At 35.4% G+C, this 26,379-nt stretch overlaps 1 protein-coding gene across 7 annotated transcripts in view; it reads right to left on the reverse strand.

The window, feature by feature from the left end:
• Window positions 1-26,379, reverse strand: part of USP15 (ubiquitin specific peptidase 15) — a 71,608-nt gene that overhangs the window by 33,952 nt on the left and 11,277 nt on the right. For 6 of the 7 annotated variants that reach the window (XM_065743387.1, XM_065743386.1, XM_065743380.1 and 3 more), the window contains exons 2-6: window positions 19,072-19,199; window positions 15,271-15,401; window positions 12,532-12,658; window positions 9,031-9,176; window positions 6,866-6,927 (exon numbers count right to left, since the gene is read on the reverse strand). In XM_065743387.1, coding sequence (XP_065599459.1) covers window positions 6,866-6,927; window positions 9,031-9,176; window positions 12,532-12,658; window positions 15,271-15,401; window positions 19,072-19,199 — 594 coding nt within the window. Of the gene's footprint in view, window positions 1-6,865; window positions 6,928-9,030; window positions 9,177-12,531; window positions 12,659-13,321; window positions 13,655-15,270; window positions 15,402-19,071; window positions 19,200-26,379 lie in introns of those variants that run through there. The other variant, XM_065743382.1, reaches the window with a different exon arrangement.

The following is a 26,379-nucleotide window of genomic DNA, read 5'->3' on the forward strand; positions in this document are numbered from 1 at the left end:
CGTTTGTTCCTTACAGAAGAGATCCATCTGTAGCTTTACTCCATGCTCTGATGTACTGCTGCCCATAAGATCAAATAACTACTTAAAACCTCAGCATCTGCTATCAAATAGCAAGCAATACATAAAACAGTAAGAGATTCACACAACCCTGAGGTATGCAGCCTATCTGCTTACATCACCAAATCCTATGGTATAAGGATTAATATCATTCATTCATAACTCCTTAAGAGCTTCCAGTTCATCTCAATACTTGTGGGAAAACTTTGGTAAACTACACTGGCAGAAATTCTCCCATTATTAAAAAGAAAATGAAAACAAACATAACAAAAGACTTAGAATGGAAAGTAAGTGCTAAAGCTCAAAGTATTTCCCTGCCTTCAGTCCTTTAACACTGCACAAAAACAACTACCAACAAAAAACATCTTGGCCATTTTATTTTCTTTAAACCAAGCATCAGCTTGTTGCATAAGAAAAGCAGTATTTTTCAGCACTTCATTTCATTAACCAGAAAAATAAATAAGTATAACTAACTTTCAACATCTCTATCTCAAACCTTGGTAGATATCTATATAACAGTGATATAGCTGACTATTGAACTCAAAACTGTACAAGAATGCTCTTTTATCCACACTGACAGACAAGTGAATCCAGACTATATTCTTTCCCACAGACAACTTACCAGAAAGATTCTGGGTACTAAAAACAAAGAACAGTTTTGCTCTGAGTTTTTGTTAAATGAGCACAGAAGACTACACGAAAAATTCTAGTCAAAACCGTAAAGTAGTCCGGTCTCATTGACAGAAGAAGGTTCATCTTCAAATCCTAATGTATTTACTTATTGCTTTCATCAGTGAAATGAAGCACGTTCACTGAAAAGCTAAAGACTTCTTTTTGCCAGTGCCTGCTTACCAGCTATAAAGCCATCTTAACTCCCATTGTCAATATGAATTGGGACTTCAGCCTACTATCCTTCTCCAAATACACTTTCAAGATGCACTTTGGAAATGATTTATTCTGTTAATTCAGATTTATAAGCACATCTTTGCAGACATTCCATAGCTCCTTGAAAACCCATAATCAAGCACTAAAGGACTATTAAGCAAACAAAAAAAGAAAATAATCTAGGAATAGTGTTCTCATTTACAAGTTATTCTCAGCTGACATAGTGACTAGAGAAACCAAAATACAAGACTAAAACTCAAGAACTGGATTTAAGATTGTAGGTCCCCTGTAACTTCAGATATTCTATGACATAGAAAAATAACCCCCTTATTTTTCCATTCTCAATTCAGGCTGACACCAGGGTAATGTATTCAAGTAAAAAGATTCATAATTTATAACTGATACAAAATGCTACAAACTATAATGCAGATACTAACCATATTCTTGTCAGTAGGATGTACAGTAGCTACACACTTCGACAAGGAACAGGCAAATACCTAACACCTTCCTGGTGTTAAATCTGGCAAGTGATATGAAGGGCAACAAGAAAGATACCAAAAGTATACAAGCATCAAAAGACAAGAGAAAGCATGGGCCACTTCTAAATAAGGCAGAAGTGCTCCTGACAAAGGGCACAGGAAATGCTAAGGTCCTTAAATGCCTTATTGTTTACCAACTCTCAGGAATCACAGGTGTCTGAGAGCAAAATCTGGAGCAAGTAAAAATTATCCCAGTGGAGGATAATTAGGTTCAGGAACATCTGAACACACAGGAGATACATAGGATAGGGTCTGACAAGATGCATAACTGCTGAAAGCAATAGCCAATATTACTATAATGTTACACACTTGTCTTTGAACAGTCACAGCTACTGGTAGAGTCCTAAAGACTGGAAAATATGGTAATCATATCTTCAAGACAGTCAGACAGAAAACACATTAAACTAAGGGCTGCTCAGCCTGATCTTAATACCACAAAGTAAAGCAACTAATCCTGGAAGCCACTTTCAGGCATATGAAGGATAAGAAGGTGACTAGTAGGAGTCAGCATGGCCTTATGAAAGGGAAACAATAATTAAACCAGACCAGATACCCTTCTACAATGAGCTGACTAACTTGTTGATGGGAGGAAAGGAATGGATGCCTCAACTTCAGTAAGGCTTATAACACTTTTGACAGACCAGGTAGGTGTGATGCTGTCCAGAAGGACCTCCACGGGCTGGAGAAATAGGCACATGGGAGCCCCATTAAGTAGATAAAAGAAAATGCAAAGTCACACATCTGGGCAGGAATAGCCCTAGGGATCAGTACACACCAGGACAGAAACAGAACTAAGGATTCAGCTCTGGGCTCTGCAGTACAGGAGGGACATGAAAATAATGGAGCATGTCCAGTGAAAGGCTATAGAGATGGTTAAGGAACTGGAGTATCTGATTCAAGGACAGTGCAGGGACTGTTCAGTCTGAAAAGCAGAACATTCCAAGGTGTATGAATACACAATGGGAAGGAATGAAAAACACTATGTATGTTAGTAGGTCATAGCAAAAGGATAAGAAGCAATGGGTGTATGCTGAAATATAGGAAATTCCATCTAAGACAATAACAAAAAATGAAAGAAAATGTGATTAAAAAAATTAAATAGTGCCCACCTCATGAGGAGCTGTAGGCTGCCACAAGGCCTTCCCACCCCCCCACCCAGGCCTCCTCCGCTCTGGGCTGAACAAACCCAGGGACATCAGCTGCTTCAAATCCACCTTGCCATCTAGAGCCTTCCCCATCTTCACAGCTCTCCTTTGGAGGGGGGTTGGATTCAACGATCTCTAGAAATCCATTCCAACCCCTACAATTCTGTGATTCTGTGATGCCCTTCCACATAAAAATTGTTAAAGATAACATCAGGCAATCTGTAAATCATAGAAAGAAATTGCTAGGTAACTGAGGACTTACTCCACAGCCATATCTAAAAGTGCAGGTCATAATTACATCTGTTATCTTCATCATACACAGATGCATATGATAGCTCAGTTGAAAATTTCTTGGCCACGTAAGAAGCATTTTTGAAGAAACTAAAAGGACTTAATTTCATTTTTAAGCTCTCTAATAAAACAGTGAGCAACACCTCCCTAAAACTGGAAGAAAATAAGATTCTAGTTAGCAATACCTTTGTATTTTTATTTAACTTGCTTTTATATAAATTTGTGCATAAACAGGTAACAACTTCTAAACAGAAAACTAATAGAGAAAACCTGTCCTCATTATTCATTTCGTACCTCACAGAACTTTATAACTGAAGTTCCCTCCCTCAACTTATCTCAAGTTCTGGGTATTAAGATTTTAATTGTTACAGAGTATTTCCCTGAACATAAATAATTTGATTTTTTGTAAACTTTGCATCAGTTATGTGAACTACAGCCTTAGATTTTTGTTCCCTTGTTTTAAAACATACTCTTCATGACAATAAACTACTCAAATAGATTCTCCCAGCCATGACTGTGGGATAATCTCCTGCAGAATGATACAGATTCGCAAAGTTAGTATAACACAATTTTCCACAGAACTATCCATTAATGCTGAGTAATAGCTATTCTGGGAGCAGATGACAGTAAAGACATTTGAGGAGAAGTCACTCTTAGCTCCCCAGAAGCAGTTTCACAGAAGCCAAGCTTCCTGAGGAACAAAAATCCCAGTAGCTGATATAAACAGTTGATATAAATAGAAACTCTCCGAGGGCCAAAGTCTAGCTATTCCCAGGACAGAAGACTGACTCTATACACCATATTCACTTACTTCCTGGCATTAAAAAATACTGAAATCAGTGTTAAAATGAGACAATACCAGATAGTAAATCCTCTAAATTTTATTGTTATTTAATTTACAGGAGACGCTGCAATTACATCCTAAATGATGTAAATTCAGAACTTAGAAGAACAGTATACAACATAAATGTAAGCAATGACATGTCTGAATATAGGGCTGAAATTCTCAACTGAACAACTGAGCTAAAAAACAAAATAATTTCCTCCAAGGTTGCTTAGAGGAAAACCATAGTTTTGGTATGCTAATAAGAGAGATTTCAATTTCTACTAATTCTTTACAGTTACAAGACAAACAGCATCATTTTCCAAGGTGTTCTCCTCTACACTGAACTGATGTCATAACTTTGCCACTTTCAAAGTAAATTTGTTCTCTCGCTGCAGAAAAGATGATCACACCTTTAACATGTTTCTCATTAAAAAATTCTGCCTTCATTCATTGCCTGTAAGTGGTAGAAAAGATGACGGATGAAGCAATCAAATTAAAGACTGCTGCTATGCTTCTGCTACCAAGAAAGAGGCAGGGAAAATGTGAGAAACATCTAAGTATCTGGGCAGACAGGAACCTCATCAAGTTGATAAAAGGAAATGAGAAGTCATGCACCTGGGCAGGAATAGCCCCAGGGAACGGAACACACTGGAATAAAAATGAAGGCTGACAAGATGGAAAGCAGCTTGGAAAGGTGGTCAGTGGCCTCCAGGGCTGCATTCAGAAGAAGAATGCCAGCACGTGGAGGGAGGTGGGCCTTATCCCTTCCTCTTGGCACTTCATTCTGAAGAGACACAGTGCAGGGTTCAGTTTTGGGCTACCCAGTACAGGAGGACACGGAAATACTGGATCAAGTCCAGTGAAAGGTGACAAAGATGATTAAGGAACTGGAGCATCTGACCTGCGAGGACAGAGCAGGGACTGTTCAATCTGGAGAGGCGTATGCAGATGGAACTGCTCCAGGGTGATTCTGGCAATGAGGATAAATACCTAGTGGTATAGAAACACCAGTGGCGTCCACTGAAAGGACACAGCATAAACTGGTGCACAGGTAATTCCACATTATTTTTTTGTTTTATTTTTTATAGCGTGGGTCACTAAGCAATGAAACAGGTTGCCCAAGGAGGCTGTGGAATGTGACATATCTCAAGTAGCTTACTTTGTGTGACCTTTCTTTGAATAGGTAGTTCAGATTAGACAATCTCCACTTTCCTTACAACCCCAACTATTATGTGATTCTATGAAAAGCTTCTCTGATGTTATGAAATAATCAGAGCCTTTTCAAGCTTTAGAAATCTTTCACACTTTCTAGTGATCTAGTAATTTTGATCTTTTAAAATATGTCATTTTATCCTCTATCCTCAGAATATATTTACAGTTTTTACTCTTCTAAAAAAAGCACCGCAAACAGCTACTCTCAGCTGCCAGTAAACAGCTGTGTGTAAACAATGGCAGGACTGCAAGAAGGTGTATGGGAATACACTGTTAGCAATGCCATACTAATAATACCCCTGGGTGTATCTCATACAGGAGTTCTAAAAGAAGTGTAACAGACTTTTACCCTTCTTGCAATTGATTAGATTTTTCACAAGGTTTTACACAGATGTAAAAACGTGGCCCCATTATTGCTTGTTAATAGCTTTTATGTGAATCTACTGAATATGGCACACGTTTTGAATTTGAATATGAAATTTCAATCCCTGCTTCTGATAGCTGCCAACTGGCAAAAGCATCACTTCATATAGAAACTATTTATCCCTCACTTTCTGAATTTCTTATAAACCTTCTCTGACACCACAACTTTCTATTGTCATTTCACTTGTCCCCAGATAAGAATTTTTCAGGTGATATACCTCAATCATATGAAATTTCTTGATATTTTCCATAAAGTGGAGTAAAAACATGGCAGGACAAAAGAGATGTCTTCCCACCAAAGCTATCAAATAAATAAATAAATAAGCCACAACATTCAGTTATCTAAATCCTTTTAAACTTCAAAATCTACCTATACAACTCAACTCAGAGCTTACATTTCAACTAGATGCTTTCTAAGGTCAGAGATTACACTTCCATGTATTTGGCATATCATTCTTCCTGCTGCTCTACAGTTTCAGTTCTCTTTTTGTCATAAAATCTTGCTAAGTAAGATTAAACTGTTCATATTAAGCTTAAATAGAACAGTTCAGACTTCATTAAGCAACTTAATATAACCTGTTGCTCCTAATAAAAATGTTTGAGATGAAATGTCAAATAGATTAAAAAACCATCTTTTATGAGTAACTATACTACAAATTGATCTTTAGCAACACTAAATATAACTGCATTAATTCAAAAATAACAAAAGAAATAAGAGGAACTTGCAGCATTTAAATGAAAGATAAGCTCAAGAACCTAAAAAAGGGGTGAAAAACCAGTTAAATATGTAAGGCTGATATGTAAGTTTACTAGTAGCTCCAATTACTCTTCAAAACCCTTGTGTAGAGATTATGATTTTGATTCTAGAACCATTATTGAAAAAAGTATCCAACTAAATGGAAAAAAAAAACCAACCATGCTAAAGTCTTCTTCTGTTCCCTTTCCATTATATGCAGGTGCTGCTCATAAATACAGCAGGAAGAACAGAAAAATAACACATTCTGTAAACTAGTAACAGCCCAACAAAGAACAAAAGCAACACCCTGGCAACACAAGGCAATAATGTTTGCATGTAAATATTATGTACTCCAGAGATAAAAGGAAAAGCTATTCACAGAAATATTCAAATATACTGATGAAATGCAGGTATCTAAGTTTTCCTAACAAATACACTTGAAACAGAAATCTAAAATAATCAACATTTTACAGGTCCCTACTAAAAAGTTCCTTCTATTTTTAAACAGGACAAAGCATACCACTAGCCAAAATCATCAAAATCGTGCAATGAACATGCAGGAAATCACCTTTTTGGTACTGTGTTCTAATTGTGCAGCACTTATAGCATATATACTATTCTTCATTTATCGAGATAAAATATATATATGATGATATTCAGAACAGAACAAAAATCCAAATGCGTTTTAAGGGAAAATAACATGGGAAAATAGTTAAGATATAGTGAACAATATGATTAACTCATGACTTACTTAGGAGTTGAAGAACCTCTGGGCCACGTCCCATCCTCATTCTTCTGTTCTATTACCAGTACCTATCACAAAAAAAACAACAACAGCATAATAAGAATACTGAATTGAAAACTGTATTTTTCAATGTTTTTAATGGATTTCCTTATATGGGATGGAGACAGAAAAGGCTGATGTTTAAGTTAGTGTTCTCTGAGACTGAGTTGACATTCTTTTCAATTACAATGCACTCTTCCTCATTCTCTATTAATTTTTCAGGGCACATTTTGATTTGTGCAACTTTGCGCCTCAACAACCTGTGGGTATAAGTGACAAGATCTTACCTCTCTAAGAGATTAGATGACCACCTGCCTAAACAGAATCTATGAATCTACAGAAATCAAGTTTATACAAAAGCACTGTTAAGAAACGGGTATTCCTGAACAAATGTTGCCTGACACACAACCCAAGTAGGTAGGAAATAAAAAACAAAACATAACATTTTCTGCCTTAATATCCTTAAAATCATAGCTCCCTCATTTCATTCTTTAAAAAACAAACAAACAAACAAAAAAAAAATAACAACAACATTTAATTCAAGTTGTTATTGGTATAAATGGGAGAACAGAACACTCAGTCCTAAACACAGGCAAGTGCCATTTGAACTGCCCTTTGGGTATTCGAGATATCTGCCCTATGCTGGCAGATATGACACAGGACCCAAAAAAGCTCATGCCTTTCAGGATTGACAGCTGGGATAGCCTAGATCATCTGAAATGGCAACTAGATTCTAATATCTGAACTTAAACTAACTCCTAGTTTCAAGTACAAATAATTTAATGTAATTGTATACCAAACTTTCAGGATGCTGACTAACTGCCATGCTATACTTTTGTGTGTCTACACAAATACTATAATGCATGTATCCGTGTATACACTTGACCTCAGAATCTTACATAAATCACACTGACTCTTGCAGTCTGCAAACACCACCATTGGAAACCAGCTTTCTATCACAAAGAGTTTTCTGCCTGGAAAATAGTGGTTTACTGTTCTGAGCCTTGAATGCTGTAAAACATTCTACCCATTCGTACTTCCACTGGTTTTCAGGACTACTAAATGAACAGAAGATGCAGATGTATGAGTTCAATGAAATCCTTAAAGGCTCAATTCAGAAATCAACTGCTGAATTCAAAACAGTAACTCACTCATCAATGACAAACACAGTTCAGAATTACACAGTAAAAGTAACTATTAGATTAGACATACTAATAGAATAACTACCACTAAATTAGGAGGCTTGACAAGAAAAATATCAACCTGGTGTGTCGCCAAGGACAACTGTCCCAAATATATATGCTCTACTGTGATATGTAGCATTTTCAGAAACCACTGTTAAACTGTTTTGAACAACATTTGTTTTCCTTAAAGTACAGATATCACCAGCAGATCTTTTAATGCACGCTTCAAAGTTAACGTTTCACTGGGACAGAGGGAATTTCAAGATATAAATTTGAAACGAGTATTTTATGGGAGATACAGGTCCTTACAACAGGACATGTGCATCGTGAAAATAAACCACGTGAGGCTTTAATTGAAGTTAAAGGGCACAACAGTTCAAGCTGTTATTTTGGGGACTGCTTACTTACCTTCCTTCCACGCCATAAAAGAAAATGGAGGCACAACATAAACACTGTTGTTAAGTAAGCTAAAGTATTTCAAAGAAAAAGGAAATATTTTAATATAATCTTGCCTACAATTACTGCCATCAAATTGTATTCATTCTTAGTTGTAGCATATCAGTATGACCAACAGTTGTTGAAAAAAAAACAACTTGATTTGAAGAGTAATGGATCAATGTAATCTCAAAAGTTATTCCAGTGATGAAATTGTTCAATCAGTTCAAATTTAAATTTGTATAGTTTATTCTCAACTGTAAAGTTAAAACAAATAAATAAACTGTCTTGCAAAATATCTCCCCATAAAGGTATTCATTAATGCACTCTCATGCAAAACCAGCTTTTTGAGCTCTTTTCTCCCTGAAATATTTTTTTTTTTTTTTTAAATCTGGAGAATGAAATTGGAGTCTTATTTTTGTACTCTTTGTTAAAAAATATATATATAAATAAATAAAAAGAAATAAACATATTAAACAAACAAACAACTAAATAAATGGTATTACACAGTACCTGTCCCTGGTATAAACCAGCATCTTGTATGGTACTATCTGGTTTATTCAAAGGTTCAAAAGTATTACTCATGTATTTATTCCACAATCTGGTCTCTTTTTCACCTGGAATATTGAAGATTTTTCTTATTTCTTTTTCAATTGTATCTGTTTTGAAAAGGAGAAAACAGAAGTTCAGCATTTATCAAGACAAACACTGTAAGACTGAGTAAAACATGAGAATCAATAGCCCTTTCTTACATTCAAAATATGCATCAAACACTAGAAATGGTCATACAACTATACCATGCTGTAGAAAAAACAGGAAGTTGCTAGCTGGCATGCTTTAAGACAGAAATAGTAAAAGGAGTATCTTATCTCCTCCTGGATCTCCAAGCAAAGTAGTCCAAATACATAAGAGCACAAGAGATGACAGGAGCTACCCTAGGTACCTGTCAACTCATTTCCCAAAGCGTGGTAACACAAAAGTGTGAGTGGACAGAGAATGATTAGAAGTGAAACCAGCAATAAAACTAGGGGCAGGAAGGGCAAGTCATTCTGTTCCTTTCCCAATCCTGCTGTTTTTTAACCTGTCTCAATGCAATTAGCACTAAGTTCAACATACACGCTCACAGAAATTAAACACCACTCTGTAAATCTGAAGTACAGAAATACATTCTAAAAGGATCACAAACCATTTAACATCTCTGAAATATTTAACATAAAATGATCTACCAGCTCCTACCCTATCTGCCAGAAACACAATCTTGAGGCAGTCTAACTACTGCTTACATGTGGAATTTCAAAAATTAACTCGTTTTGCTTTATGCAAAATTGAAATGTATGAAAGTTCTTTAATTTGAACTAATATGTGCAGTGTTACACCACAGCAACTTCACTTAGCTGTTTCTAAATTTGTAACATAAAGTCCCCCAGCAGACAATGCTCCTAACAGCTAGCAGAGAAAACAAGAGTCAGGAAAAGTACAGCTGCCTTCTCAATGATCACTGAAAACACTATTATAAACATGAGCAATGTAAGCTCTTTGAGAGATGTTTCTCTGAATTCTCAGAATAAAAACATCAGTGCTGAAACACTAGAATTCTCCATGTCCTGTTACTACAAACAAAGCTTGAATTGCTTTATTTTTTTCTCCACCTGAATCAGTTCTCAACCAATGATTTCAAATAACTACACTTGAATATGAGCATGAATCTAGTTGGCACAGTCTTAAAAAAATATATCAAAATTTATCAACGGCTTCCACAAAAAAGAGAATGTACAGAAGACACTTTTTCATTCACTTATTAATAACCATGAAAGTTAAATATCTGAACATTTCAGCTTTTGTTCTTAGAAAGTACTAAATTAACATCTCCTATTCCAATTTCATTTACAGAACTATTATGGAACATGAATCATCAGTCCTATCTAGTGACTATAAAATACATACTATGACCAAGACTCTGGGAAGACTATGCTCCACTTGGCTACTGCGTTGCTTTTAGGCTGAGAAACTAAGGTTCTTCTTTAATTTCCTAAGAGCTTAAACAATGCTGACTTTAAAATCCTAATCCCTGCTCCTTCAACAACTATAACTGAATTGCTGACTTACAATCTAAAATGAATGTGCCTATTTAAGAATAAATATGAACAATACATTTAAACATGCACAATCTGAGGGATATTGTGTATTCTGCCATTATTAGGTCTGTCCTCTGTAATTATTTATGTTTTCTCTCTCTCTAACTTAGCTTGGCTTCTACTTGTACAGAAAAGTAAAGGAATTCCAGGAATAACACACATTTGAAGACTGGTTAATGAATACTAGATTATGCTTAGAGTATTTTACTCCAAAACCTCCTCTGCATATTTTAATCAAGGAAGGTCTTGTCCTGACCTCTCGAGGGCAATAAATACTGTAAGCAACAATAGACATTAAAACTTCTTGAACAGATCTAAGTATGGTATCCTCATCACAGTGAAACTGATACCAACTTAAGGGATGTTAAGAGAAAAATTTCAGCAATCAGTTATTCTTTCACTCAAAAATGGTGTCTATTTTTCTAGTTCTTTTCCTGATATGTAAATTGCTTTGGATGTCCTGGTTAGGATGGCACAGTTTGCTGTTCTGCATAAGAAGATTTAGCTTCAGAAAGAACATGTTTTTAAGGCTTCTAAGAGAATCTTGTCCACAACTCAGAGAAGCAATTAAGGCCAGCATCCAGCGAGTCTGCCTCTTATTACCTTTCACAAGAATGTTATCATAATTATCCTTCTTTCTATGCTAAGAATAAAAATGAATGTATATCCAAGTAACATTCATTCTGCATCTGATTAGAGAGAAAAAAAAAATCCTATATAACCAATGATTTCAATGACATAATTTAACTCAATATGGCTAAAAAATAGCTTGCATTTGGTATACATTATTTTAAATAACATTCAATTGGTTTATCTAAGCTACTAGCTTTGCTTAGTGACACCTAAGAGGTGTACCTAAGAGATACACATTGCCAAGTTAGAGTAGATCCAAAAAGGGCAATTAACATAAAACACTGAAGGCTTGTTTCAAGGACAGATTTCACAATCCCTGATGTTTTATTCTGTTACAAGCAGCTGATTATCCAATTAACTTTAAGTTTAAAAACTAACAAGGGAAAATTATTCTGTTAGTATGGTATGCGTTCTGCAAAATACTAAGTTAAATCAGTACAAGTAAAATCTACAAAGACTTCCCCTGACATTAAGCAATGAACAGTAATGGCAGGACTTGACTTTGTGTCCTTGTCCAATTCTAACTGCACAAATAGAACTCACTGTAAGAATTTCATCCCAGATACACACGCAAATACACCAAAAATCTGAGTTTATTTGATCAATTATATCTTCCAACATGACCTATTATACCCAGGGACAAAAATATTATGAAAATACAGTCTCAAAAATGGCACAATGTTCAGGGAACAGTCAAAATAAACTATGAGTAAATATAAGATCTGAATTTAATAGAGGATTCAGTTACTGTAGAGAATGTGCCTGGCCTGCCACCTCACAGCCCAACAGTTACCTTTGTACGTCAGCTTTAGGTATTAATTCATAAATCTAATTAATTCTTGGGCTTTGTAGTATATTCTTTTCTTTATGTATTAACTAAAAATTGAATTAAAAATACATCAATGGAAGCATATGAAAAAGTAGTATTTTTTACACAGCAAAAGCTATGAAAAAGCACTATGGCATCTAATAAAGATAGCAAAAAGCATCATACTGTTCAAATTGCAAATCTAGAAATATAGCAAAATTATGCAAATATTTATATAACAGCTATTTTTAATATATTAATAATCTAAGTATTCTAAATTGTTCAATTTCTGATTTCAATACAACCAAGAGTAGTCCCATCCTTTGTAATCGTTACAGTGCTCATTTATCATTTTACATATTTATTTATTCAGAACTCGCTACTAAAGACAATTTAAAAAGGTAAAAATTATATATGGTTGAGAATGCTTGTGCATACCTATTGTATCAGCTTTACTAAATCTTCGTGTGACAACATTGTTCATATTTCCATTTTCACAAAGCTTTAATTCTGTCAGATATACTTCTACTTTGCAGTGTTTCACAAACATACCCTGTTCAACAACCTGAAAAACAGATTGGCATCAAGTATCAGTCCGAGCACACTTATGCATACTCACTTCAAAACATTTTTGAGATCGTTTCAAGAAACTGAGGTTCAGAGAAAACAGGATACATAATAAATGCCAAAAACTAGAACTAAAATTCTCCTATAACTTTTTAGGAATACAATATAGTAAAAAAGTAAAATTTTTCCTCATGAAACTGTAACTTATCAGTGTTTATTAACATCATGACTTTCAAAGTTTTAAGTACAGTGGAAATCACAAACAGGCATACTTATTCCCAAGATAAGATGCTTAAACAGAAGATAAACAGCACCAAAAGTTATCCTTTTTTTTTTTTTAATTTCAAGACACATTCAATATATGCTGTCTCCAAAACACATGAAGAGCTATTTTTCACAGTTAACAAATACTTATCAAAAATACAATACATGTTACTAAATTCTAGATATCGCATATGTGATATTTAAACAGATCTTATTTAAAGAAGACCCGCAAATCTTTCAGCTATGCTCTGGAAATAAATATGTTCAATTGAAATGTCAGCTACTCATTACAGCTATTTATTATACATTCACTTTTCTAACTACTATTACAAATTAGTAAAGTACAGGAATTTTTAAAAAATAAAATAAAATTTTAGAAAAAAATAATCAGGGTCACCTCTTAAATGTTTTTCCCTTTGATCTTCCAAAGTGTAACTGCAGTACTTAGTCATGTAGACTGTTCCCAAAATAACCATCACCCTGATATGTGATACATCTGACAAATATGGTTAAAAAAAAAGCCATCAGCTACTTGCTAGGAGAGATCTGCTATCTACTGTACAAATATAACTTGTATGCACGTGTCATAGGAACAAAAATGAGTCAAGAATTCCATTGTAGTTCAGTGGTTTGCCTCTGATATAACTTCCAGCTATGACATTTAAAAATATATCTTTACTTCAGCAGCTTACTAGGATTTTCAGCAGCTAGTGTAACAACAAAACAGTTGTAGTAAACAAAACAAAGCAGTGTGGCCAGAACATTTCTGAGAAGAAAAAATGACAACGTAGTAGCTGTATTACCCATATGCTATAACAAATTCATAATGTTATTTGACTCAGAACAAGTAGAACAATATATCAATTTAAATATAGAAGTACACCAATTTAATATATAAATTTAGATTCACATTTCAAAAAATACTCTTCCCTCCCACCTCCACACCTTCAAGAAGTTGCTGTAGCAAACAGGAGGAAAGATATTAACCACATCACTAGCATGCAAAAAACAAAACCAAAAACAACTAACACATTAATATAGAGTATAAAACAGAGAATCTATGCCAGTCTACCTGGCCACTCATTACACAGCACATACTTCTCCATTCCCTTTCATTTTCTCTCTCCTTCTATTTCCCTTTAAAGGCTAAAAAATTACAGAACCTTTACCATGATGATGCAAGAGTATTCATTTTACTCAATCACATCCTCAGGAACAACAGTAACAAGTTGATAACATGCATCTTTAAATAAGAGACATTATAAGAGATTTCAGCTTTCACAGAACTAGATAAAAAAAGTTACTCCAGCCATGTCTGTGTAAAATAGAATGCCTCTTAATGCACTCAAGAGAATATTAAAACAAACTTCCCTTATTGATCAGGTGGATCTTGAAGACACAATATTCATTCTATAGCTTAAGCTGGTGCTTCAATTAAGTGGTCAGCATGTATTTAGACCACAATCATGACACAGGAGGAAAAAAAGCAACTGTATTACACCAAAGGGCATAGTGAACTGCATTCTAATTATAATAGTTTCTTTCCACATTTAAGGAATTAAAATTAAGAGCAATGTTATAGAAAGAATGTATCCCAATGATCCATTTAGAAATGTCCAAATGTATTTTAAAACTCAGTAGTTTACTGCAGTAAGGATGGAACTCTAATTACTATTCTAAAAATATCAAGAAACCATTCAAACAAAAATTATCTCATCAATAAACTGATAAAATATCTTAACAGTAAGGACAGTACATTCTGGATCAAACAGACAAATATGTTAATTTTCACAAGTCTAATAGTGATGGAGGATCACAATATCCACTGTACCAGGGGCTATTTATGTTCAGTTCAGGTTTTTTTTGGCTTTAAGAAAAAATACTACCACAGCAAGTCGCTGTACAGAAATTATGCTAATTGGGAAAGGATCTACCAAATCACTCCACCAGCATAAGCACTATTAGAATTGGACTTTTCATTTATATAGTCAATTTTTTTTTAGGTTTTACATTTAATTACAAAATCATTTACATTAATAGACTTGAAAGCTTCCAAAGCAAAATCTTCTTGAAAAAATAGAGGGCTTATCTCCAGAAGTGGACTGTTAATTCTTTGTTTAACACTGTTCCTCAATTTTCAAAACTTGAGTCTCTAAAATTTGAATAAAAATTAGGCAACAAAGGAAAATGTGTGTATGAAGTCATAATGGGTCACGACTTAACGCATTCTTACAAAAATCGTAGAATCATAGTTCTAATAAAATCAACTTCTAATGAATTTCTGTGGGACATATTCACAGGACTATATTTGAATCACATTCACCCCAGAAGGAAATTTAAGAGTACCTTGCGTGCTATTGGCTCTTGACCTTCCATCAGTGTGTACCAGCTAACTAGCCTATTCCAGCCTTCAGTTGGTAAAAGGATGTAGTCCAGCTCATCAATGAGATGCTCTTTGAGAGACTGAGAATCACCATCTGCAAGAGAACAATATTTTTACTTCAATACTGTAACTCTGTTAACTGAGCTTTTAAAGAAACACTATTTTTCATGTAAATGGCAAGCGATATTTTCTGAGTCCTAAGCAAATCTCTTTCAAAACCATTTAGGTGAGTTAGAATCATTACAGTACAGTTCCTGTTCTCATGAACCCAGAACTCCCCATCCAATCATGAGCACCTACCTTATTGTTACACATAGATTTCAGAAAATCCATTTTCCCACCCATTTTGCACACAAATCACTACAAAAGCTTTCTTTTCACCCTACTGCCAGATCCTTGACTAAAAAGGAAGGAATGAGTAGCTACAGTAGATCAAGACAAAGCTCAAAGTGATAAATTGGGAAAATAACATAGTACAATCCTCCTACTTAAAATAATCTGATGTGCTCTGGAAATATAGTTCCTATTAATTTCTTCACAGGACAAAGAGGCAGCATTTAAAAGAAATACAGCTTGGCCACCTCTTACATAAGAAGCCTGCTTTTAGCTTAGGGTCAACTCTTATTACAGTGGTAAGACAGCAGGTATACCGTGTGTGTAAGAAATAATACCAGATCTGAACCACTGCAAGCCTCAGACGATTACAGTTCTCTTTCCAGTTGGAAGTGCACAGCCATAGGGCAGCAAATATCCCCTCTATACAGGGAAAGATCTAACAGGGAGACCCATACATTGTGTTCCAAAGAACAAAGCAGGATAATAAACTGCTATGTATGAAGAACAGACTTTTTAGCAGTGTATAGTGATAGGACGAGGGGAAATGGCCACAAACTGATCCACATGAAGCTCCACACAAATGTGCGTGGGAACTCCTTCCCAGTGCAGTGCCGGAGCAGTGGCACAGCTGCACAGAGAGGTGGTGGAGTCTCCTTCTCTGGAGACGCTCCAGACCCGCCTGGACGCCTACCTGTGCAACCTGGGCTAGGGAGCTGCTTTGGCAGGGGGTTGGACTCCGTGATCTCTGGAGGTCCCTTCCAACCCCTACAATTCTGTGACTGTAATAGGTATACTGTCTATTTATCTTCGTTGTCCTAAATGAATAAACTATTGAAAATACATAATTAGAACAGAAGAAAGGCTAAATGATGCAGTTTGTGATTAAGTATTGGCCTTTCTCTTGGAAAGTTTTCATAACATTTCTAAGAAAAATGAATATAGTAACCTATATTTATAGGCAAAAAGAAAAAAAAAGCTCTCAGCATAATACACATGAAAAGTGCTAAGGACTTCTCTTCCATTTCCTTCAAATGGATTTGAGAAATAGCATAAGGTATCTTCAATAAAAATAAACTTCTTTGAGCATTATAAAAGTGGCACAATTAAAAAAAATAAAATGTAATAATAACCACTTTTGCGTGTAAATATTTAATGAAGTATGCTTTGACATATCACCCTTTCCACAGGAAGGCAACACATTAAGGACATTTAAGAGATGTTTAAGAGATGTCTTCTCTTCCTTGTTGAGGGAACAAAGAAGATTCCAGATTATCAAGAATTTCAGAATCTCCCTACTCTTCAGTATTTGCTGTACCTTCTATTATGTAAAGACACTGAAAAAGAAAGATGCAAAGCACTCTTTTACTCCTATAATCTCATCACTTCTGTTGACTACCTCTTCTCCCTCCAACTAAATGCCTCCACACGTAAGCAAAGCATAGGAGATAGAATGCATGAACTGAGAATGTGTGTGTTACTTGTTGCTACCAGTTAGTTCAGAGATGACAAGAGGATGCTGTTTTTATAATGTAATCCGTCCAGATAAGAGAAGACTTGATGTAGCAGAGGCTATAATATGGTTTGCACAAATTTTTCTCCAATACAAGTCATAAATGATGTAGTAGGAACAATTTTAGCAAGAAAAATCACAAGCCTCAACAATTCTCTTAGCTTAACTGGTTTGCTCCTAATTATTTCAAAACTATACAGAAACTTAAATTCTCAACAGCACTATATGATATCAGTTGCTTTATATTAAACTTTCCTACATCCATAGCAATAGCAAAGATGGAAAAACTAAAACAAACAAGAAGTTGTCTGATACTGTTTAATCCACTGAAGTCAGGTTACACAAACATAAGACTATGTTGTGATATCAATAAAACATACTTATTTCCTATCCTAGTACTCTGCTATAGTAACTGTTGTCGTGCTGCCAATGCAGAGACACAATTTTAGAGCCATACATAACCAAACTCTGAAGTTCATAACTCTTAAGGTTGAGCTTATTTTTAAAAGGGTGTGAGTAGTATCAAAACAATACCAAGGAAAAAGTTTTTCATTACCTTAGCACAATTTTGGATTTACATGGCTAACCTAATACGGACCTCATATCTACAGTATATTTAAGCTATCTAAACACACGTGTACATTAAGAAAATTATCAATTATCCATGAATTATCCAGCTCCATTAAGAAAATTATCAATTATCCAATTGTCCTGTTGAGCATCTAGAAATAACCTTTTTTTTTCTTTTTAAGTTGTCTGACACAGAAGAATAAGCTGTTGCTGCCTCTCTGAGGATAAAAAGGATGTTGCTATATCTGATTTCAACTGAGAATGTCATCTGAACATGCCTGCCTCACCACAAGATTTACTACAAGAATGTACAGAAGATCTTGATCCTCACATGTTAAAAAACAAAACATCATTCATGTGGAGTAAAGTTTGTGGGTGGAAGAGAGCATGTAGATATGATTGACAATACAGCATCTTCTCAAAGGTTCTGATACTGCTGTCAGAAACGTGCACTCAGTAACAACTACTGCAACTTGATAAGACAATCCTACAAATAAAACAATCTGTAACGTAATATTTGAAGTACTAAAAAGTGAATTACAGTTGCAAAGTTTTGAATGAAGTCACAGTTCATCACAAACCCTATGAAACTATAAAAACATCTGCACTGCTATAGACCACATAGTGCTACTATATTTTCTTTGTCTACAACCAAGACCAATTACATTAGATTTTTATCCACTAGATTTTGCGTATTATAGAAAAATAATTATAGCTTTAATGTTATCTAAATACTGAACCAAACATTAAACAAAATTTGACATAAGGATTTCTTTTTATTAATTGCTGGGAAAGTATTTTGAGACCTGTCTACAAATCTAACTACAGTACAGCAAAAGTCAGCCAGAACTTTGTAAGTAAAACACTGACAGAGATTAACCATATTCAGAAGACAATAAAGCATTAGGAAACTACCCTGTATCACTCCACAATACTTTATATTGTTCCAGAATCATTTACAAGAAAAGAAATGTTAGATTTAAACTTTAAAATGTTATCTAATCCCATCCAATTTAATAATCTTGGTTAACTAAGGTTAGCTATTTGCCAACTTGACCAAATTTCATCCGCTGAGGTTCCAAAGCTACCATAACCTTTACCATACCAAAACATGTATTTGTACATTATTAAATATTTGTTACCATTGCAAAGGAGTTCTAATACATTTGTTTCTAAAATGTATTTCAGTATGTATGTATCCCAGCTCCCTTGTCACTGTCTGAAAACAGCAACACACCTTCATAAATGATGAGATCCATTTATAATAACTACAAAAGATGAACAATCTGTGACAAATTTGACAAATCTGTGACAAAACTCTGCTTATTATACAGTTCAAAGCAGTTACCTTTGAGAAGTCCAGAATTATCAATAGGACCAGGGTACACATTCTGATCTCCCATTTGGTATTTGTCCCAGCTGTCGAAACCAACATATTTTTTCCACTGTTTGAACCAGCGACTATCCACTAGATACCTTAAATGGAAAAAGACAGATAATTTCATTATTGGCAAAGTCCAAAGCAAAGTTATAGTATTTTAATGTAATTAAATGTAAAGAAAATAAGTTACAAAGTATATTTTTGTTTTAGAGAGACAATTCCAGCCTCCGAGAGGAGGTTTCTATGACTCCTGTACCTTTATACCTCCCATTCTTTATCACTTCAGGTATTAAAAAAGGAAGTAAAGAGTTCAGAGGTGTCACCTGCATGCTGCTACTCCCTATATCACTAATTCACTCTTACTAATGTACTTATACCTATCAGCCTCTGAAAAATGAATTACATTTCTGTACCTGGCCAGCTAACCATTACCAGCATGTCCTACCAACAAAACCTTTAATTGCCACTAACGATGGCAGGCAAGTACAGTTTTGCTAGACTGTCAATAGAGCACACCAAAAGTTGAAGAATGGCAAATTTTAAAGACATTTTCCTTATTCCCATGAAAAATCAACAGTTTTAAATTCTTGTTCTCAGTTTGTGAACTCAAGAGACTCAAATTATACCTTTGAAATTAGTCCTTAAACAACCAAGACAGAAATCTCAGTGAAGTAGTTTTTCTGCTGTAGTTTTATTTATAACATTCCCATGCATAGTCAAAAACTCTGCAACTCTGATGTCCTGTCAAGAATCTGAGTGCCTAAGTGTCTTCTTCCTTGGAGTCAACATCAACACATACATGAACTGTACTGCTTTTGAAGCAGTACTAGATGTTCCTGCTACGTATAACTATCAGCTTCACACTTCCATTTAAGGAATGTCTCTAAACCCATCTTCTCAGTATTTCCTTCCCAGTTAAACCATTGCCAGCCCAGTGATATCCACTTTTTCTATCTTTTTGTCCAAAATTTAAGATACCAAACTTGTTCAGTGATCCCATTTTCTTTTTCTGACAACTCCACTTCTGTTACTTATTTTTTCTATCCAACTTCTCACTTGTTCTCTATACCAACTCTCTTGCTAGTAACCTACCACATGTCAGAATGCATGAATCAGGATGAAAGGCAAACTGAAAATCACAGGTAATCTTCACACTTTTCTACAGTACTGAGACAAGTGAGCTCCTATTTACAGCATGTAAATAATACCCTACCGAAGTTTCAAGATATTTCAAAACTCTTCCTGGTGATTCAAGTTCCATTCTCCTAATACACATAGCTTTATTAAGCATTCATCTTTCTGCTGTTACTCACAAGTACCACGGAAGTCAGCATCGAAACACCAACGCACATAGCTCTTGTTTTGTTACAAGTTGGTTAGGAACAAAAACACTGCTGAGTAGGTACATATTTTAATGTAAAGGTTTCAAAAATACATTAACAGAACCTTAAATCTGTAGTTATAATAGGAATGAGCAAACCTAGAGTAAGTCTTGACTTGAAGAAATAAGTCTAGTTTTTCTCCCTTACACAGATGAAGCCTAAAGACAGCCTCCAACAACACTGTCAGTGAACCTTAGGCAAAGGACAAATTTCTGCTTCAAAGAGCAATTGTTTGTATCCAGCTTATCAGATTTTCTTCTCAGTAAGTCCCAGGTTTTCAGTTTCTACAAAATACACTCCTTAAGCATATGAATTTATACAGAAAAGTCCTTTGGAAAGTAAGAGAGAGAAGGCATTAGACAGCTGTACATAAGACCACCACAGGCTTTTGGATGCTTTCCTTATGTTCCATCAAAATCATCAAACATCAAGGTCTCAAAGGCAAATGTACAAAATGTGTGACAACAGAATCTTAACTCACACAGTAAACAGTCTTGATTCAAAATGCTATTATATGAACAGTAATAATAAGTCTGTGAACAAATGATTCCTAGCATTAGGAATAATTAGGAAGCACGGCCCTAGTTTTAACTACCGAGTGCAAAACAACAAGCAGCTGAGGGAGAATTGTGTCTCAGCTACCACAGGCACAGGATGGACAGCATAAGAACTCTTGTTAAGGACCAAATTTCTCCCTTAGTCTCCCAATGCCAGCCATACTCTGTAGCAAGTATCTCTAGCACCTCACAGTTGGTCTTGTTTCTATTCTCCCAACCCAGCCTGTTGCTACTGTTCAAATGTCACCCTGACTAGGACTTGCTACCTTATTCTGAAGTTATTCAGTACACGACCTTTCAAACCATGATTTCTTTCCGTAATTTTAAACATTTAGCAAAGGGATCTGACAAGAAAAGTCCCAAACTGTTTTTGAACCACAATTTAAAAGAAAAAACAACAAAAATACAAGCAAAAAGAAAAAAAAAAAGGTTTAGTTTCAAATACTAGGGCAATATACATGAAAAGTATATAGCAACAAAATAAAAATGACCCTTTCTACTGTTACCAAGCTCAGAAACAGACAGTGACCTAATGGGCTGTTTTGTACACTGCATGCCATCAAACTGGTCATGAACCAGCATGGCTGAAGTCCATACTCCAGCATGATGAGATACCTTTCATTATGATTTTGCAATAGTAAATAATTTTAAAGGATCCTGCCCCAGCACTGCTTATTTTGGCAGAATTCCCTTGGCATGTTTTGCATACAACATATTTAGAATGCAAAAGGAAACAAGATAACAGAAAGCTACACTGAAGATAGTATGTAAAAAGAAAAAATGTCTTGTAAAAAAACAAGCAGATTTAAATGTTATAAGTTTTACCTTTTTTTTTGGCATTTAGGTATTACGAATCTGAGTTAGTTCCAGTTCCACAGATGTCACAATTCAAAAATCAAAATCATTCTGTTAGAACACTCTGATTTCTTGACTGTTCAGTCGCTCATGCTGTTTAGTGGAGCAGTATGAACTAGCTAACAAACAAAGAGCTTCCAAAAACACAGGCTGGGTGATGAGTGGACTAAGGAGCCCTGCTGAGAAGACTTGGGGGTTCTAGTGGATGAAAAGCTTGACATGAGCCAGCAGCTCAGAAGGCCAACTGCATCCTGGGCTGCATAAAAGAGAAGCTGTCAGTGGGGCAGGGAAGTAGACTGTCTGTCTCTGCTTTGCCCTCCTGAAGTCTCACTTGGAGTATCATGCCCAGCTCTGTGGTTCTCGGCACAAGAAGGACAAGGAGCTGCTGGAGTGAGTCCAGAGTGAAGCCATGAGGATGTTCAGAATGCTGGATGTTCACAGGGGTGGAGCACCTCGGTTATGAAGAAAGGTTGAGGGAGCTGGACTTACTCAGCCTGCAAAGAGAAGGCTCTACGGAGACCTCCCTGCAACCTTTTAGTACCTAAAGGGAGTCTACAGGAAAGCTGAGGAGGGACTCTTCAGGAAACGCAGTAATAGGACATGAAGTGGCTTAAAATTAAAAGAAATTAATTTTACATTAGAGATTTCTCTGCGAGGATGGTGAGGCACTGCAATGGGAAGCTGCGGATGCCCTTTCCCTGGAGGCATTCAAGGCCAGGTTGGATAGGGCTTTAAGCAACTTGGTCTGGAAAATGTGCTCCTGCCCATGGCATGAGGGTTTCAAGACATGACCTTAAAGGTCCCTTTCAATTTCATGATTCTCCGCATACAGAAAACCTCATTTCACAACACATGAAAGTAGAAAAGTAAAGCTTTACTTTCCTACACTAAAACTTTTGTTGAACTTATCCTTTCAGATTGCAACAATGTCATACCAGATTTAATGATCACTGCAGCAATACCAAAGTAACCAAAACTCTCAACCAAAACCCTCAAACTTGCAAAATTAAACACAAATCAGCTTCTACTATCGAAACCAACAAGTTTTTGAGAACAGGTATATAATGTGACAACGTAAAATTTTGTATTAGCATACTTAAAATAAGCACTCCACAATAAAGCAACAATAAAAAGCGTGATTATGTTTTTTAAATATCAAGATGAAAGCAAAGAAACTTTGAAGCATGAAAAACTCAAAATCTCACATTTGCCATTATGCAACAGATATAGGAAGTGAAGCAATATTGTAACAACTCCTGCACAAGCTTTAAAAGTTGGGGTTTTTTTTAATGCTACTAGCAGCTTTCAAATACATTTTTACTATAATAAATTCCTCCTAAATACTGCAATGTAAGAAGGGAAAACCTGCAATAGATTTAAATCAGATATAAGATATCTGATGTATACAATATATACATGGATAAATACATCCTTAAAAATTAAGTCAGAAGCAGATATCTTCAGATAGGGTTTTGTACAAGGAATGCACAAACTTTTTTTTGGAAGTTTGGATTCAAAACAGTAGCCTCACAAGGCTTTTAAATTTTATTATTCCCTACAAGATTCTCCATGAAATTCATGCACAAGGTATTTATCTACTACCAGAAATGAGAAAGGAAAAGAAAACGGGACGGACAGAAGCTCGCATTAGACAATACTGCTTACTTAATTAAAAGATCACATTAATTAGAATTTGAAAGTCTAATGAAACCCACAAAGATAGTCCATTTGAAAATTACAAAAAGAAAATCAGATGCCTTGCAACAAGTTTTCACCAAACAATAACTAACTGTTGCAATCAAATGAGTACTGCCTTCTGTTTTCTGAAAAACAGATACTACATCCTATCATGAAAGACTGATTTGGTATGATAACATTGAATAGTGTGATTTAATTCTACATAGTATACATACAATTGAATATAGTCTGAGATGCTTAAGCCCAATGGCATCCTCACCTTTCTCCTCTGCCTGTAGCTGTCCAGAACTAGCCAATAACATCCACAAATGTGTGCAATAAGGGAGGCAGTCATCCTCAGGGACCCATTACCAAACCCACCAGACTCGTCCCCTACTCCATTGACTTAAGATCTAAATTAATAAGCCTTCACTTAAGATCTAAATTTGAATGAAACAATGAATCTTGAGAAATGAAAGCTGTAATTTTACAGAGAAGGAAAATTATCACATTAGCATTAATTAAAACAATAGGTTGGTTATGGCTCCTATAGAACCACATGACTTTTCCAAACACTTTGCATTAGACAGTCATGACAATTTTGATTTTAGGATACACACAAGAAAGCTTGGGATACATAGTTGTAGACTTTAAACAGCCATCAATTCAATGTGTTGTCTACTTTCACTCTTTCACATCCAATTAAATAATTTTGCTACTAACCACATTTTCCTCTGTAGTGTCTCTTTACAGAAACCCTTACTGAATACTTCACATTTCTGTTTACTAACACAAAAGCACAGAACTTCCATCTCTTCTACTGCAATCGATAAACTTGTATTTACGTGCTCAAGTAAGAGATTAATATTTTCAGCTTAAAAAGCTGAAAGGCTATCTGTAAATCATGCAAGCATATAAGCATGATAAGAACTACACAACGGAGTCAAACTTTTTGCCTGAAAAGAAAACCACTTCAGGACAACCAAATCTTAAAAATATCACTTGAAATCTGATACTATATGAACAAAGTCTGTCCATTATTACAAGGTAGAAAAGCAGAACGAAGAATGCATGAATGCCAATACTATGAATCTTTCTTTCTTCCTTCCTTAAATTAACAGTGAGTAGAACTTTGACTATTATTTATTTATTTGACATATAAACAAAGATGCAATGATTAATTAAATAAATAACGTAACTGGTGGAAAACAGCACTCTTTAGATTGTATTCCATAACTGTTTAAAAAAAAAGTAAAACTGATTAATAGCAGATAACTAATTGGCTTCATGCATTTCTTGCAAAATGAACTCTACTGAAGAGTAATGAAAAGGTTAAAGAAGAGAAGATCATGTAATTTGTGTGCACTCAAGGGCAAAGCTTAATTCTTCAGTTAATACAGCTTGTGGTAAGAAGCAGTATATAGCTAACCTCGTGAAATAATTTTTAAATAGTGAAATCCTAATAAAATGATCCTCCTGGGTAAAGAGCTAACAGTCAGCTGCTTGAGATTGCTTGCAGACCACATCATATCCTAATCCAAATACTCAAACCTGGATTGAAATTATTATATATTTGATATGGCTCTGTACATGGACTTATCAGAGCCTAGCAAACTACTCATGGACTACAACTCACAGCTTAGGAAGTAGTGCTCTTATTCACTATTGCAAAATTCAACTCTTAACTCTTCATGAACAAAGGTAAGTAGGATACTTACATAAGTCTGGTAATTAATTTCTATTTAGAGACAACAGCCTTCCATCTACACAGGATCTACCAGCACTGTTCAGACTTCTTAATTTAAACAAGTAATGAGTTTATTCTCAGGTATTTTCAAGAGCAAATTCAGTAGACCAGCTAACCGCAACTGTGAGGTAACATGCATTGCACGGAACAAGTTTCAGAAGATAGGTACAAGAAATTACACATATAGGAAGAAATACTGAAAAATGCTAACAGACATTGCAGTTGTGAATTCTTACAGTTAATTACAGCACATATGTATGTACAAACAAGTTTTATGTAAATCACTGGCACTTCACTCAGCATTGGTTACTTTTACTTCAATGGTATTCTGACATGGGTAAAAGAAGTTGCTTTGATTTAGTGTGGAACACAGTCCCAGCAGCTGTAATCTTCCAGCATCACAAGAACTTGTCAGATAAAGTATTACTTTGCCAATAAAATTAAGATTAACAGAAATTTGTGTTCATATACAATACAACTCCTTCATCTTTATACAATACGGGTTCATCATGTTAAAGCTTATACTGCAAAACAAAAAAAAAGTCATTATAACTCGTGCAGTTTAGGGGATCAATCTGCTAAAGCACATGAAGTACATTAATAAAAACCCACTTCTTATCACTAAGGAAGACAGTAAAAAAATTAATCAGAAAAGACTATATATTCCGATCCTTAGAACATACTCAATACAGCATTCTCACCAAGATCATAGGTTCATAAGGTTGGAAAGGACCTACAAGATCATCTAGTCCAACCATCCTCCTATCACTATCCCTACCCAACTACTAAATCAAATCCCTTAGCACCTCATCTAAACGCTTCTTGAACAGCGCTAGGGATGGTGCCTCAACCACCTCCCTAGGCAGGCCATTCTAGTGCCTGACCACTCTTTCAGAGAAAAAATGTGTCCTCAGGTCTAATCTAAATCTTCCCCGGTACAACTTGTGGCCATTCCCTCTCGTCCTGTCATTATTTATCAGGGAAAAGAGGCCCACCCCCTCCTCACCACAACCCCCCTTCAGGAAGTGGTAGAGTGCAATAAGGTCTCCTCTGAGCC

This window comes from Cyrtonyx montezumae, unplaced genomic scaffold, assembly GCF_038088225.1.
Source record: "Cyrtonyx montezumae isolate F1298 unplaced genomic scaffold, pur_monq_1.0 scaffold_3, whole genome shotgun sequence".
Lineage (NCBI taxonomy): Eukaryota > Metazoa > Chordata > Aves > Galliformes > Odontophoridae > Cyrtonyx > Cyrtonyx montezumae.